The following is a 16,701-nucleotide window of genomic DNA, read 5'->3' as shown; positions in this document are numbered from 1 at the left end:
GGATGTAGCATTTGATTTTCCCAAAGTAGACCATTTAATCCCCCCCCCCATCCCCCACATTATGACATTTAACATTTATTGCAAAAATATAAAACGTGAAATAATTGCTCAGGCTGCAGCTCAGTGAGACAATAGCAGCTCGATTCTCAGCTCGTCTTCATCAGAAAAAGTGAGAGAAGCACTCTGAAAATAACTTTAAAAACAAGTTTCTCTGCAAAAGTTGGATGTTTCATATTCTCAATTTAATTCAATGATACCTGAGTCTTAAATAATCATATTTAAAAATACTTAGTTAGCATAGTTAGCTCGTGAAGTGTTTGCCATAAAACTCCTTTTCACAGTGTGTTGTTAACATGCTAACAAATTAGAATGGGTAATTAGTATGCTGGTTAACAATGAAGTGGCTAGCAAAGAGCATTTTAACATGTTAATATTCCTGCGCTAGCTCCGTTAGCTTTCACATTGTAGATACCTACACAGTTAGCTACAAAAGCTAATCTAGGAGGCTACTTAAGAAGTGAAGTTCGAATACATTTCGATGTAAGATTGAAGTTTTATTTAGTAATCAGTTTCAACCAATAGTTTTTCTTCTGTTTTATTCATTTATCAGGTTTCACAAAGCCTTACTATGTAGATGGCAAAGTTAGCATTAGATAAATAGCTTATTATTCATTAGCTGTTGACATATAGCCTTTTAGCATTCTAAGGTTAGCGTTTGTGTGACAAAGCTAACTTTTTTCAAAAACAATGAAAGTGAGATAAGATGATCCACAATCAGAATAACCATAATTAGGTTAAAAGTCTTGGGTTGAATTGTTTTGTCTTTAATATATTGAAATGTTATTTTAGTATGCTAAAGTTAGCATGTGGCAAGGCCAGGTTTTCTGCATTTTTAATGCTGAATTACTTTTTCCAATAAACTTTCTTAGCACATCTCTGTTAAATAAAAGATTTAAGTTTCTCTGTTGCATTATTTTATCAGGAGACAGATCTGTATAACTAAAAACGCTTTAGTGGAGGACAGCCCTCGAGTTTTCTGATAGTTGCCGTAGCATGCCATTGAACCATTGAAAATCTAAAATGTCCTTAACAGGCCACCGTACAAAAACGTAACCTCCGCTAACGCTACGAGATTACTACTAAGATTTTCATCCATCATATAAAATGTAGCTTTCTGCTGCGTAATGAGCGTTACAGATTAAGAGTACGTTTACTTTTGCAGAAGAACAAACCAAAAGTTATTATCAGTGAAATTCCCATTTTTAAAACAGTATCCCAACAATGAAAACATTACAGTCATAAAATAATTAAGACACATTTCTCCTGATATTAACGTCACATAGAAACTTTCCGCACAGCTTTAAGAGATCTAGAAATATGCTATTTGAGCTGAAAAAGTGTAAAAAGTCTCTTAGCTACAGCTTGTCTGGCAGCGCAGACGTTTTATTAAAATCTTCCAGCTTTAGGCTCTCTGTGTGTTTGTTATGGCTTGTAGAAAAAAAACCCTGCTGTAAAATGTGTTAAAATAAAACTCTGGACCTGAATGATTGTCACAGTGTCGTTTCTCAGTCTTTGTCTCCTCGTAGGAAATGTTTTTCACGGTCCTCTTCCATATCGTCCAGGTCGACATAATGAAGTGTTTTGGGGGTAATGAAGGCCTCGCTCGCCAAATAACTGAAATACTGGTTTCACCTCTGATCTTTAACTCCTTGCACCGTCTTGACAAAAAAGCCCTGTCCAATTTTATTTCCCCATAAAAATGCTACTTATAGGTAATATGAATGAACCCGGTGAGAGCGGTGCAGTGATGACGTATTTTTGTAGGCCGGCCCTGAAGGAAGCAGCTGGTTCCCTCGAGAAAAAGCAACAGGATTTCTCCATAGGCTTTTTGGAATATTGTAAAAAATATAAGAACTGCACGTTTTGTTCAGCCGGATAATCTCCACATGTCTACAATACTTTTATAATGTTCGAATCATAAATCTAATGGCCTGAAGCAAAATGCTAACGTTATGCTATAAAGGAACTACAGGCGAGTCCAGCAGCACGACTTCAACGTCACGCCAACTTCAGATCCATATTCAAACACACAGATTCTAAATGGTAAGAGTTGAAGCGTTTGTTTGAACAGTCTGCAGGAGGCAGCTACTTGCTTTCAAGCAGAACAGGGCAAAGTAACTTATACCTCATTCACACCAACGGTGTTTCAGGGCCGGTTCGGAGCTGGAGCTTGAAAAGCACCGGGTTTTCCTGTTCACACCGCAGCGGAGCCTCTTAGCTCCGGAATCCGGTTCATTTCGAGCACCAAAAAATTGTACGGCCAGAGCAAAAGCACCACATACGCCACGCTTACGTCGAGGCGGGGGCAGGGGCGGGATCAACTCCTGAACAACAACAACAAGCCTGCGTTTTATCCAGTTTGTACACAACGATGGAGAAACTTAACAAGCAGCAGTGGTCCACTGAAGAGACCAGCTACCTACTAGGAATCTGGTCTTCTGAAGAGGTACAGAGGAAGCTGGAGCACAATCGGCCATTGTTGTTGTTGTCTGTGTCAGCTGTGAGGGGTTTCCGCGGGCTTTGGTTTTATGAAGCAGGCACGCAAACGGTTACGTCATGACGCGAACGATGACGCAATGACGCAGCACCAGTCGGACTCTGGGCGGTGTGAAAAGAGCCGGAGCTAAACCGAAGAACCGGTTCTGAACCTGAAAAGCTCTAGCACGGAGCTTGAACCAGAGTTGCGTTGGTGTGAATGAGGTATTAGAGGAGTGTTTACGTGTTCGGCGTAATGACGTACAACGGCCTCCACAACTTCTGTAGTCCTATTCAGCCACTTGGGAACAACCATCGTTTCTCAGACATTTACACTCTTCAGAGATCACCAGTGGGGTCACTGCAGATGGATTTAATTTCGTAGAACAAAACGTGATCCGTCTCTTCAATGTGTCTCAACCAAACACCTTATTTGCAGCCATCCCATTGGCTCTGAGACGAGGGAACAGGAAGTGGTGAAATGCTGACTCACTTCTGGGTTTTAGGACTCATCGTGCTATGAATATAAAATGAGCAGTTGTAAAAAAACAAGGATGTAAAAAAAACAAACGCTGTAAAATGTGTTAAAAATAAAAGCTCTCTAGACTTGAATGATTGTCACAGTGTCGTTTCTCAGTCCGTGTGTCCTTATAGGAAACCATTTTCAGGGATCCTCGTCCATGTCGTCCAGGTTTCGGGACATGATGAAGTGTTTTGGGTAATGAAGGTTTCTCTCGTCTGCGTGCTCCTCCCAGCGAGCGTCGTCGCTCTCGTGTGTGATGTAGCGCTCGCCCAGACGCGTCTCGAACTCTCTGAGGTCCATCCAGGTCTGGTAGTCCTGAGGGAGGACGGGATAAACAACATTTAAACCCCAGAAAGCAGGATAAGAGTGACTTAAAACACTTGATTAGCTTATTACGGAGAGTATGCATGATGTGAAGTTCAAAAATCAACATTTATAGAACACATCATTAAGAATAATCGATAACTTAAAGGGGACCTATCATGCAAAATTCACTTTTGTACGTCTTTTCTACATGAATATGTGTCCCCGGTGTTCCAGGGAACTCACCAAGTGTCAGAAAACACAACCCTCTCTATTTTCCTCCATACCCAAATCTCTTAAAAAGGGGCTGCAACGGATCTGATACAGACTGATCCAGATTTGAACACTTCTATGATGTCACAGAAGTGGCGCTACGGCTATTGGGCCAACTCCACCAATCAGGAGGAGACAGCCACGGACATTGCCGTTGGAAAGCTCTGGAGACGCTGTAGTACATATGCCAGGCCTGTAGATGGTGCTGTTCTCACAGAATCAGCCCATGATGCAAAGACAGTGTTACATTGAGAGAAATGAGGAATGGCTAAAATGCATGATCTGTTTGGTATTTTGAAAAATGAAAAGTATAAATATGCCTTATATAGGTATGGTCCTACACTATGTTATTCAAATATAGCATGATAGGTCCACTTTAAATGATAAACATGTTGGAGGTCCATCCAGGTCTGGTAGTGCTACAGGAGGTAGTACATTAGCTTATTAAAGAGGGCGTGTCCGAGCACGAAAGCTTCATTCCTGCTTAAGTTTGAATACTCTTGGTTATTTCACAGGACAGATTTCTACATTACATTTCCTTCAGCTGTCTGAAGAGTCCTCTGGGTTTGTTTTTAGGTTAGTAAAAAGGATATAAAGTGTGTTACCTGCAGCCAGGGGTGGCTCAGAGATTTGTCCACGCTGTAGCGCTTCCTCATCTTCACCTGCAGCAGGTTGTTGATCAGGTCCTGGGCTGAAAGGAGGACACTGAGAGTGAACATCCACAGGAAGTCTGCTTCAGATCGAAAGTTTGATCCACAGTCCTGTCTTCAAATATATTTAAAACATCTGGATTTATTAGATCTAATGTGTTGAAATACTCCTGCATGTATCCAGGTGCTTCTGGTCAACAACCAATAGCTTTTCTTTCACTGAGGAAAAGACGGAAAGTTAAAAACACTAGTCTGCTTCCAGGGGTTTGAGGGGTACATGAAGAACGAGTTTTTTTTCGTTTAATGAGAAATTAGCGGATTTGAGTATTAAAATACCTTCAATGTAAGATGTTTGAAAGATGTATCCCTTCAAAAGTGCCACCATGTTTAGGATTGTGCCTTTAAATCTGACTTTTATCAAACTTTCTGGCTCAGTTTATAATATAGACACTAGTGTCAGAGGTTTTAAACTCACCCTGCTCTGAGATCTGCTTCCAGGGGTTCGATGGATACATGAAGGCAGCGTTTTGGATCTGGTCGTTGATGTCCTCGTCCTCGTTGAAGGGGAACGTCCCGCTGAGGCTGACGTACACGATGACGCCCACCGACCACATGTCCAGAGAGCGGTTGTAACCTTTGCTCCGCAGAACCTCGGGAGCCAGGTACGCCGGCGTGCCGACCACCGAGCGCCGGAACGACTTCTCTCCGATGATCCGAGCGAAACCGAAGTCACACAGCTTCACCTGCAGGAGAGAGGTGGGAAGTGGTGGAGTGCAAACACTTAGTTACTGTACTTAAGTACATTTTTACTTCTTACATGTTGAACACAAATACCTGTACTTTCTACTTCTTACATGTTGAACTCAAATACCTGTACTTTCTACTTCTTACATGTTGAACACAAATACCTGTACTTTCTACTTCTCACATGTTGAACTCAAATACCTGTACTTTCTACTTCTTACATTTTCAAAACAGGTTTGTTACTTTAAGTGTTTCTAACCTGAGGGAAGGGTTCTGCTGAAGTCAAGAGGACGTTCTCCGGCTTCAGGTCACAGTGCACGACGTTCTTGAAGTGAAGATGTCTGAGGGCCACGAGGATCTACAAACACAACGGGAAGAAGAAGATTTAACACAAGGCTGTGGTCTTTGAATCTTTGAGATCTTAAAACAACTCAGACAGGATTCTCAAACCCATGTCTCCCTGCTTCAATGCACCTCTTTTCACCCTCTGTCTGAAACCAGAGCCCAGTCTGCTCTGATTGGTTAGCTCTGTTCTGGTTGGTCAGCCCATACTTCTTTACGTTTACTTGAAGTTTAGTCAGTACTTCTACTTTCACCAGAGTATTTTTAAACACGAGTATCAGTACTTCTACTTGAGTGAAGGACGTGTGTACTTTTGCATCTCTGAATATAGGACATAGAACAAATCAAACCGGTAAAATAGTGCAAGAGAATGTGGCGTTCACTGACCTGCGTGACCAGGAACTTGGTGATGCGTTCAGGGAGCCGGCTCTTCTCACTGGACAGGATGGTCTCCAGCATGTCTCCGTGCAGCTTCTCCATCACAACGAACACCTGCTCCGGGGTCTCGAACATGCACTCCAGGTTCACGATGCCCGGGTGGTGCAGGTTCTGAAGGAAACAGGCGGGAAAACGTGGACAAAAAACACAATTTAAAGTAGTTTTAGTCACTTGAGTTGCTTAAGGAACTCCAATCCAACAGGAAGTTAGAAAACAATCTGAAGACACGTGAAAAACAACTTGTAAAAGATGCATGGGAGTTACTACTGACATATCCTGAGAGGAGTTTAAGACTTTTTTGCTTTATTTATTCAGATTTGATTCTGCTGGACACAAACATTTCTTAACATAAACAAATACAGTATTTAGTCTACTGTACATATACTGAAGGATTGTATATATTTGAGGTAGTCCTGCATTTTACTTGCATAATAACGTTACTTATTTTGATGTCTGACTGCATGTATACTGTATGCAGAGGTGGAAGAAGACTATTTACTTAAGATGCATAAGTGGGTCTTTCTTGAGTACAAGTATCTTTGTAATTACATTTTTGTATCATTTCATATTCCAGCTATTCCTCAAAGAACATGTTTTGGATATCAAGCCATTCAAATTTTTTATTTACATTTTAAGAAATTTTAGTTTTTGTATTTCTACCCCAAGCTTCCAAAAGTGGGTCAAAAATGACCCGCATGCATTTTCTATGGGATCCTATAGGAAAACGTTTTTTTTTCAAAATGTAAAAAAAAAATCTAAAATTATAAATAGTGAAAAATTCTAGATGAAATATTTCTAGTGTGAACCAAAATATAATACTAAATATTATACAAGTGATTTTTCTTAACCAGAGTGACAAGAATGGCATAAAAACACATATTATTCTAATAGGGGTCCTTTTTGACCCACTTATGGAAGAGTGCAGGGTCCAGTCACTCTACGGCAGTGGTTCCCAACCTGGGGGGGCGCCAAAGATCGCAGGGGGGGCGCCAGGCCTCAGATGATTTGAGGCCGAATATCATATTTAGCCCCGAAGCTCTGGAACTCCCTCCCCCAAGACCTCCGTGAGTCTGATTCCCTCACCCTGTTCCATTCCCGTCTCAAAACCCACCTCTTCAACTCTGCTTATCCTTAAACCCGCCCCTCCCCCCTCTGAACCAACATCCTCCTGACTGCTTTTCTGTTTTTGTTTTGTTTTTTGTTTTTGTTTGTGTTTTTGTTCTTGTTTTGTTTGTCGACCTGACTCATAATGTAAAGCGTCTTTGGGTCTAGAAAAGCGCTATATAAATCCCATTTATTATTATTATTATTATATTTAGACTTTTAAAAAAAAAAAAAAATGTATTCTTTTTTTTTTACATATAATTGTAAAGCAATACATGATTGTCACTAAAAGCCTTGTCTCTACATTACAATAAAATATAAAAAATAATTGATTAATTAATTTGAATAACAATTCAAGTTAGTGGCTATTAAAGGCATACAAAGACAGAAATGTATAATTCTTTCTTTAATAGAAATGTTTCTTCTGCCGTAAAGTGTCCAAACCGGGCTTTTCTGGATAAGCACATTTTTAAAGCATAGTTGTCGTCCATGCCGGTTTCAGTTGGATTATTTGTCTCAGTTGCTCCGATCAGATCGGTCTCCTCCATTTTGTAGATTATTTACGACTTTTGAATCCACATAAACACATCGGCAAAATCCGGCTTACTTTGAGCATGTGTTTTAAACAGTTTAATCCCTTTGTGAATTGTTTCCACTTGCGCCGTCCTTTAATTTCTTCATACAGCGGGAATCCAAATGAATGAATCCTGAGTCCAATAACCATCAAAGTCACTCCAATAGAGCTCCTTAGTTACGCTTTGATCCTCCTTTAACTAAACACTTCACATTCATCCAGTTTGCATTTTTGAGACTTTTAAACTTTAATTACCCCCCTTGTGTGTATGTGTGTGTGTGTGTGTGTGTGTGTGTTGGGGGGGAGGCGCAACTTCCAACAGGAGTCATTTGGGGGGGCTCTTGGGAAAAAAGGTTGGGAACCCCTGCTCTAAGGGCATCTAAGGGTTAATAGAATGATAAAATATTCCATTTCAAATAAAGAACTGAGGATAAGTACTCTGTATGCAGAAGGGCTCTTTCCAGATATTATATTATCTTGTTTTATGATTAAGAAATACATGTTGAAGCATTTTAATTGAGTAGTTTGTCACGATGTAACTAGTAGATTAGTAGTAATGTGATAGTGGAGTAAAAATTACAATATTACTCTCTCCAATGTATAGAAGTATATATAGCAAGTATGTCTTGTAAGTGCAGTACTTGATAAAATGTGTATTTGTACGTGCATCTTGAGTATATTCGGTACCTGCAGGATGGCGACCTCGTTCCTCAGCTGGCTCTCCTGTTTGGTTGGAAATCTCATTTTGTCGATGATTTTAATCGCCACGTCTCTGCCCGTCTTCCTGTGTTTACCTGCGGAGGAAAACACTTTAGCTCTCGACTGAAACATTAATCAATTAACTAATTATCTACAGGAAGCAATCTGGATTTAGCAGGAAGACGATCCACACATGAAGTCATTTTCTTAGCCTTTTTATTTGAAGACTTCTGTACTTTCTGCCTGTTTGGTAGATTCAAGAGGTTTGATGTGTTCGATCCGGGTTCTTATCTTGATCTGGCTTTTAACCGTAAGTGCTGCGTGTGCAATTTAGTTTAATGCAGGGATGGGCAACTTGGATGGTGGTGGGGGCCACATCATTGATGTACTGGCCACCAGGGGGCCGCAGATTCACTTGGAACACACACACACACAAATTCCATGTGTTGTATGTAATTATTAACAAATATACTAAGTCTGACATCTTCATTGACATTTTACAATCAAAGGAAACATCCTCCAATAAGCTCACTAAACAAATATCAGTTCACAGAAATGTTATTTAATTAAAGTGGCATGTTTGTATTGAAAAGGTTATTAAACAGTTTAATAAAACTATTTTAAAATATTGGAAAGCACAGAAAATGTGTGTGCATTGAGATTAACCATTAAGATGACATAAACATGAAGTCATGAACACTAACCCAGACATTAGTCTAACTTGAACCTCAGACACTTCACAGCCTGTCTCCGCTGACGCACAATAAGGGTCAACACAGACACCTCAGCCCCCACTCTGCTGTTCCTCAGCGCCGCCCCCCCTCCCTCCGCTGACATTATGAATGAAAAGCGTATAGTAATCATAGATAACACGGCAGGGTCCGTGACCGTTTGTTTTCATCTGATTTCAAATAAACAAAGTCTTGGTTTTTAGAATATTAAACTTGTTTCGCCAAATTCAGAAGATAAATACAACTTTGAAGCTTGTAACCGCATAATTACAAGAGGCAACTTAACGTCACAGCAGACATAACAACAGCCGGTGTTTCTTGTGAGTGTTTCCCCGGGAAACAAACACAATACACACAAACGTGTCAAAGATTATTTTGCGGTATTTGGCTGCCGAACTAAATCATGTACACAGCTCGCAACGTAACTAGGAGTCTAGTGGACGGTATCAGTATTACAAGTAAACAAATACAAAAAAATATATATATATATATTTTTTAATTAATTACGTTGTTTATAAATTAATCTGAGGGCTACCATTTGCCCATCCCTGGTTTAATTGTACTATATGTTGTCCCTCTCACCTCCGTAGACGATTCCAAACTGTCCGGATCCGAGGACTTCGTCGGCAAAGATCTGATACACTGAGCTGATGTCCTGAAAGAGAGATCACACAAGTTGAATAAGACAATTAGTAAGTACATACACATATTTGTTATTGACTGTTCCTTGATTATAAGCTAGAAACACCTTTAAAGCTCTGTGACATTTGAAAAAGGAGGTTTTATTTGGCGTTTCAACCTAAAAACCCTGGTGAGTATGGAAGCCTGGAAGGGACAAACGTTCAATAAAAAACTCTGCAGTAAAGTTAGTAGATGGAGAATTAATTTAGCTCAACAAGTGTTAAAGAAATCAACTTAAAATTCCTCCATGACGATAAATCATATTTCTGGTGGTCCGATATTTACAAACTATAACATTCTTCCATTTTTCTTACCATTTTTTTTTCATGCAACACAGAACAAGTTTTCATAACCTTAGTTTATAATTTACACTTAAATGAGAAGCAAACAGGACTTACCACATTTTCCTGTATCTGGGAGTTTGACACTGATATGCTGATAGAGACTTCTTCTGAACACACACACACACACACACACACACACACACACACACACACACACACACACACACACACACACACACACAGGTTTGTAGATTAACAAGGAGACCATTAACAACACTGACTTCATGTTGGCAGTAAGGAGCATTTGTCTGATGGTTATTCTGTATTCCCAAAGTGCATTTTTCAGCTTCTTACGTCATTTAAAACGTGTCTCCACAGAACATTCACAGTAGAAATGTTGCGTAAGGCTGGTTTTTGTCGTGTCTGTCCATCCTGATCAGACAGAAACTATCATATCAAAGATTTAGAAGCTCTACGGCGGTCGGATGATCCTCTGCTCATTGTGAAATAAACATATCAGTGGATGAAAGCAAGAGGGCGCTTTGTGTTTAGAGGAAGCTGCGGCTCAGAGGGAATTTCCACTCATGAGCTCAGATTGATTTCAGATCTCTGTCCCAGTTTCATCCCTCGCTGCGATCAATACCGACAGTCTGTTTACGTCCAGGTCATCAGACACACACTTTATGTAACGTCACTGACAGGACTACAAACTGTGGGAAGTCCAGCTCGGTTCATTCTTAAAAAACCTCAAAGGAAAAGGCTTTTATTTTGAAAAAGGCTGCTATTGTTTACTATTTATATATAATAATACATGGGATTTTTGTAGCGCTTTTCGTAATGCTCAAAGACGCTTGATACGGTCATGTTTTAATTAAAAAAGGTTGTCTTTGGTAACTTTCTGGTGGTCTAAATCCAACACTTTCTCCGAATGTTTGACATTGAAAGCGTTTCGAGAACTGGAATCTATTCCCAACCCTGAGAGGCTTTTACTTTGAAAAAACGTGCAGGAAGTTGACATTATAAGTTGTTGGATCTCCAAACAGGGGGTGTTTCTCAATGTCGAGGACGCTTCCTTGGTAGGACATGTCCCTCCGAGTCAGGTCCTTCAGAAGCGAGGCAAGAATCCTTCCTCGCCTCGGAAAACAAAGAACGGTGGAACAGGCTAACAGGTGTGCGTCATATGCGAGGCCCCGCCTTAAATGGAGCGCGATTTCCGTCAAAGATTTTGGAAATTGGTCCTTGCGCAAAGCATTGTGGGGATTTTAAGACCGGAGGATATACATGTGCAGCCTCGAAATTTCCCGCAACGAAGTACGCCGGCCTCGGTAGAATTCCAAGCATCCTGGACATCCCAGTCCTTTGGCGGGACTCGATGACGTAGCATCCTTGAAATAGTGGCTCTGGAGCATCCTTCCTTGACATTGAGAAACACCCAGGAACTCTTTTCACACCAACAGAAAATGAGTGTCCCTTTAAAAAACACAGGCATTTTTGCTGAGGATTTTTAAAGAAATGCATCTTTTTAATTGTTATTTCTAGACATATTAAAAAAGAACATTTTAAATTTTAAATTATTTTTTTCACGTATATTTTTAATGAAAGTAATTTATAGATTTTTTACCTTTGAATCAAGATATAATTTGTTGCTATATTTGTATGTTTTATTAGTTTTCTTAATTTTTATGATTGTTAAAACATTTTAACTGACTTTTTCGGACGATTTATAATAAAATTCACCCTTTTTCTGGTTATTTCTCACCCTCAGTTATTTGTGTTTATTTATTTTCCCAAAATATATTTATTTATTGCAAATACTCATATTTCTTCTGTACATATAATTGTTTTTATATAATGTGATTTATTGATTTGTATCCCTTTTTCTGTCCATATAATGTAAGGGTATGTTTCACTCTCATGTGTTGATTTATTTCTGTGTATATGTATTTATTTGATGCATATAAAACACACATTTTCCTGTACATTTATATATATTTTTATATAATGTAAACTATTGATTAATCTATAATGTCTCCCTGGGACTCACTGTGCTCCTTGCCCTGCGCGCTGGCTTTGGGGGTGACGGGCATCATGGCCTGTCGGACGGCTTTCTCCCACCCGGACGCCATCTGCGCCGTGTTGGGATGCTTCTCTCCCAGATTCTCCCCCACGTAGTACACCATGTTCCCCGTGATCACCTCGAAGCAGTGAGGGTTCCCGCCCGGAGGCAAGTTCCCAAAGTCCTTCGCACACTCCACCTGCAGGATCTCAGACAGAGGGATCTCCTGCGGGGTAGAAGACAGAGGAAGTCAAAAACATGGAGATTCAAGCGCCATAAGAGACAGAAGTAATCAAACATGTTGGACGAACTTCCACTTTCAGCTTGGAAACCAAAGACTCAACTAATAAGACAGCTCCTCTCTTCACATTCTGCTAAATTGTACTTTTTATAACCATTTTAAGTGTAATTTTAAGCAATAAAGGCGCAACATATTGTTTGTAAATGATCTTTAACAACTTTCTCACCAAGTACTTTGCAGCACTTAGTGCCCAGTACTTAGTTCCCCCATGGCACTAAGTACCGATCGCGTTCACACCGGAATAAGTTCCCTGAGGGAAGATTAAACAAATGAAGCCGCTGACGTCACTTCTTCTTCTTCTGCTTTGGGTTTACTGGCAGGCCGCAAACAACTTCACGGCGTATACTGCCACCCGAAGTCCCCAGCCGGAAGTCCCTGGAGTTAGGGACTTGCTTCTACTTCCGAGTAAATCGCCAGAACGCCGACACCTCCTCATCTCCACCGCTCCCATGTTTTCTTTTGTGTTGCCATAAGTTATTCTCTCTCCGTTGGTGCGCTGGGTGAATGCTAATGCTAATCATGCTAATACCAGCAAATACAATGGCTTTTTATTTTTTCAGAGTTTTACGAGCCGTGGTTTGCAATTCGCCAAGGCCAATCGAAATTGGTACTTTTTCTCCCCAGGATAGTCCCACCTCTAAGCAGGCACTAAACATGGGGGTACAAATTCTCATGAACTCTTTTTGGTGTGAATGCAAAATCCCAGGAACTATCGGAACTAAACGGGAAAAGTGCTCAGGTGTGAAAGCGCCGATTGACAGCGGGATCTCCTGCCGGGAAGAAAAAACGTATTTCCACTTTCAGCTTGGAAACCCAAACCTCTGGACTGATAAAACATCACCTCTCTTCACATGCTGGTCAATTACACTCGTTGAACCATTTTAAGTCACTTAAAGGTCAAAGGTCTGAGAACGACATTATTTCAGCTCCATCTTAACCCCTCTCCTGTTTCTGCTGAACTGAGAGACTCTCTTTGAACTTGAAGCTTCCCTTCCTTCCTTTCCTAACATTAAAAACCCTCCAACCCCTCCAAGGAAACCCCAACGCTGCCAGATCAAACACACAAGAAGAGGAATATCTCCTCTTCCTCCTCTTCCTCCTCTTCCTCCTCTTCCTCCCCTTCCTCCTCCTCCTCTTCCTCCTCTTCCTCCCCTTCCTCCCCTTCCTCCTCTTCCTCCCCTTTCTCCCCTTCCTCCTCTTCCTCCCCTTCCTCCTCTTCCTCCTCTTCCTCCTCTTCCTCCCCTTCCTCCTCTTCCTCCCCTTCCTCCTCTTCCTCCCCTTTCTCTCCTTCCTCCCCTTCCTCCTCCTCCCCTTCCTCCTCTTCCTCCTCTTCCTCCCCTTCCTCCCCTTCCTCCTCTTCCTCCCCTTCCTCCTCTTCCTCCCCTTTCTCTCCTTCCTCCCCTTTCTCCTCCTCTTCCTCCCCTTCCTCCTCTTCCTCCTCTTCCTCCCCTTCCTCCTCTTCCTCCCCTTCCTCCCCTTTCTCTCCTTCCTCCCCTTTCTCCTCCTCTTCCTCCCCTTCCTCCTCTTCCTCCTCTTCCTCCTCTTCCTCCTCTTCCTCCCCTTCCTCCCCTTCCTCCTTTTCCTCCTCTTCTTCCCCTTCCTTCCCTTCCTCCTCTTCCTCCCCTTCCTTCCCTTCCTTCCCTTCCTCCTCTTCCTCCCCTTCCTCCCCTTCCTCCCCTTCCTTCTCTTCCTCCCCTTCCTCCTCTTCCCCCCCTTCCTCCCCTTCCTCCTCTTCCTCCTCTTCCCCCCCTTACTCCCCTTCCTCCTCTTCCCCCCCTTACTCCCCTTCCTCCTCTTCCTCCTCTTCCTCCTCTTCCCCCCCTTACTCCCCTTCCTCCTCTTCCTCCCCGTCCTCCCCTTCCTCCTCTTCCTCCCCTTCCTCCTTTTCCTCCTCTTCTTCCCCTTCCTTCCCTTCCTCCTCTTCCTTCCCTTCCTTCCCTTCCTTCCCTTCCTCCCCTTCCTCCCCTTCCTCCTCTTCCTCCCCTTCCTCCTCTTCCCCCCCTTCCTCCCCTTCCTCCTCTTCCTCCTCTTCCCCCCCTTACTCCCCTTCCCCCCCTTCCTCCTCTTCCTCCCCTTCCTCCCCTTCCTCCTCTTCCTCCTCTTCCTCCCCTTCCTCCTCTTCCTCCCCCTTCCTCCCCTTCCTCCTCTTCCTCCTCTTCCTCCCCTTCCTCCTCTTCCCCCCCTTCCTCCTCTTCCTCCTCTTCCCCCCCTTACTCCCCTTCCTCCTCTTCCTCCCCTTCCTCCTCTTCCTCCTCTTCGACCACACACTCAGGGTTGTTCTCCGATCAAAAGGCAGGACGTGGGTCAGTGGAGAGAGAGAGTCTCTTTGAGGTGAAGGTCAACGGATCAAAAGGGAGCGACATCAAACGAGCTGACCTCAAATCACTCGCTCATATTTCCATGAAACACATTCTCCTTCTAGGAAGTCCCAAAATAAAACCTGGAAAGTTTTTGTGTTTGACCTCGTGTTGGCTTCCTGAGCTCACATCACATGAGTCTTATTTTGTCCGCTGATTTAGGTAGGTAGGGTACATTCTGACACACACACACACACACACACACACACACACACACACACACACACACACACACACACACACACACACACACACACACACACACACACACACACACACACACACACACACACACACACACACACACACACACACACACACACACACACACACACACACACACACACACACACACACACACACACGCTGAAATCGGACCTGGATCTCCTACCTTGTAATACTTGGCTCCACTTTCGTTCTGAAACAGAGTCAGAGTCTTGCTGTCCAGCCTCCAGTAATGCCTCTTCCTCTGAACACACACACACACACACACACACACGATATATTATTTATACATTATAGAGTTTATTTAAATATGTGTACACTGTAAGACTGTAGGATTAGACAGAGCATTTTTTAGTGCATGTAAATGGTCTGCAAAGGCTAAAATCCCAAAGTTCTGGAACCTAGTGACATCACTACGAGCTTCTATTGGCCAGCGCTCCAACACATTGTGTGTGATAGGCTAAGGGGCGGGACATCTCTAAGCTGTTGACCAATCACAACAGAATTGACCAGTTTTCAGCCGAACCTGAAAATGAACATAATAGGGCCTTTTTTTGTTGTTGTTAGTGTTAGCTTTAAAGTAACACTAACTCAAATACTGTACTTAGGTTCAGTTTTGAGGCACGTTATGATGTTTGTATGTATATTTGTATTCTATCTGGAGCCTGTGTCACTAAATCCAGTTTCCCCACTCATTTAAAAATGATCTGTGTGTTTATATTGTGTATATGTCTTGTGTGTATTTATGTTGTGTGTTTCCTCACCAGGTTGTCGTGGCTGGTGAAGTGAACCATCCAGCCCTCCTTCACCATCGTGGAGCTTTTCCTCTTGGTGTGTTTGATCGACTGAACCAATCGCATCAGAGGGATGTTGGTGCTGGTGGACGGACTGCAGGGAACACACACACACACACACACACACACACACACACACACACACACACACACACACACACACACACACACACACACACACACACACACACACACACACACACACACACACACACACACACACACACACACACACACACACACACACACACACACACACACACACACAGACATCAGACATCATACAGAGGCCCATTTCCAAACCACACCCTACCTACCTACACCCAGGTATGATCCTAAGTTAGAGAATTGAGGTAACCATGAAGTTGTTAACATCTGTATGACGATATTAAATGTCTATCTTGTTGTGCAGTTTAATGAGGGGTAGTGTGTAGGGGGCGGTTTGGAATTGGGCCTATATCAAAGCATCTTTTAGGCCTTAATGGGCAATAAAAAGGTATATCAATATATACAAACATCAGGTTAGAAGCTTCCAAGTTTCCCCTCTACACTTACAACCATTATCCAATTGACGTATTATTACTCTGACAACCAGATGCACATGAGTAGCGCAGAGCATCATGGGTAATCCAGGGTTCTTGTACCTGAAGGCTCTGATGGTCTCGTCGTCTTTCTCTCCGTCGGTGCAGTTTCCCTCGATGAAGAACAGTTTGTCGTCCGTCTCGTCGAGGCTGTGTTCGCTGTTAGCATCACTGTTAGCATCGCTGTTAGCATCGCTGTTGTCCACCTCCATCGTCGCCTCCGAGTCCAGACTGAGACTCGCTGGCTCTGAAAGAAACACACGAGAAATATGTTTGGTGGGTTTGCACATACAAGGAATATGCATTGGTGTTTATTCGGGCACACCTAAACGCAGTAGGACAAATTAAAGATGGAAAAAGCCGAGGAAATATTACAAAAAAAGTGGAAAATTACAAATATTTATTAAATAAAAAAATTAAAAGTGTTTAAAAAGACCATTAATTTACAAAAAAAAGCCATAAATAGATGATAAATTACTGGGAAAGAAAGATCAGTATATATACAT

At 42.2% G+C, this 16,701-nt stretch overlaps 1 protein-coding gene across 2 annotated transcripts in view; it reads right to left on the bottom strand.

Annotated features, from left to right (window-relative positions):
* Positions 1–10: 10 nt before the first annotated feature.
* The window catches only part of LOC307015268 (serine/threonine-protein kinase D3-like), a 41,141-nt gene continuing 24,450 nt past the window's right edge, over positions 11–16,701 (bottom strand). Inside the window, exons 8-19 of one of the 2 annotated variants that reach the window (XM_079643781.1) lie at positions 16,259–16,442; positions 15,585–15,708; positions 14,987–15,064; positions 11,926–12,163; positions 9,996–10,045; positions 9,499–9,571; positions 8,174–8,280; positions 5,758–5,919; positions 5,288–5,386; positions 4,760–5,027; positions 4,240–4,325; positions 11–3,373 (exon numbers count right to left, since the gene is read on the bottom strand). In XM_079643781.1, coding sequence (XP_079499907.1) covers positions 3,200–3,373; positions 4,240–4,325; positions 4,760–5,027; positions 5,288–5,386; positions 5,758–5,919; positions 8,174–8,280; positions 9,499–9,571; positions 9,996–10,045; positions 11,926–12,163; positions 14,987–15,064; positions 15,585–15,708; positions 16,259–16,442 — 1,643 coding nt within the window. In that variant the 3' untranslated portion in view covers positions 11–3,199. Of the gene's footprint in view, positions 3,374–4,239; positions 4,326–4,759; positions 5,028–5,287; positions 5,387–5,757; positions 5,920–8,173; positions 8,281–9,498; positions 9,572–9,995; positions 10,049–11,925; positions 12,164–14,986; positions 15,065–15,584; positions 15,709–16,258; positions 16,443–16,701 lie in introns of both variants that reach the window. The other variant, XM_079643780.1, reaches the window with a different exon arrangement.

This window comes from Notothenia rossii (assembly GCF_949606895.1).
Source record: "Notothenia rossii genome assembly, chromosome: 8".
Lineage (NCBI taxonomy): Eukaryota > Metazoa > Chordata > Actinopteri > Perciformes > Nototheniidae > Notothenia > Notothenia rossii.
This window is presented reverse-complemented; position numbering and strand designations above follow the sequence as displayed.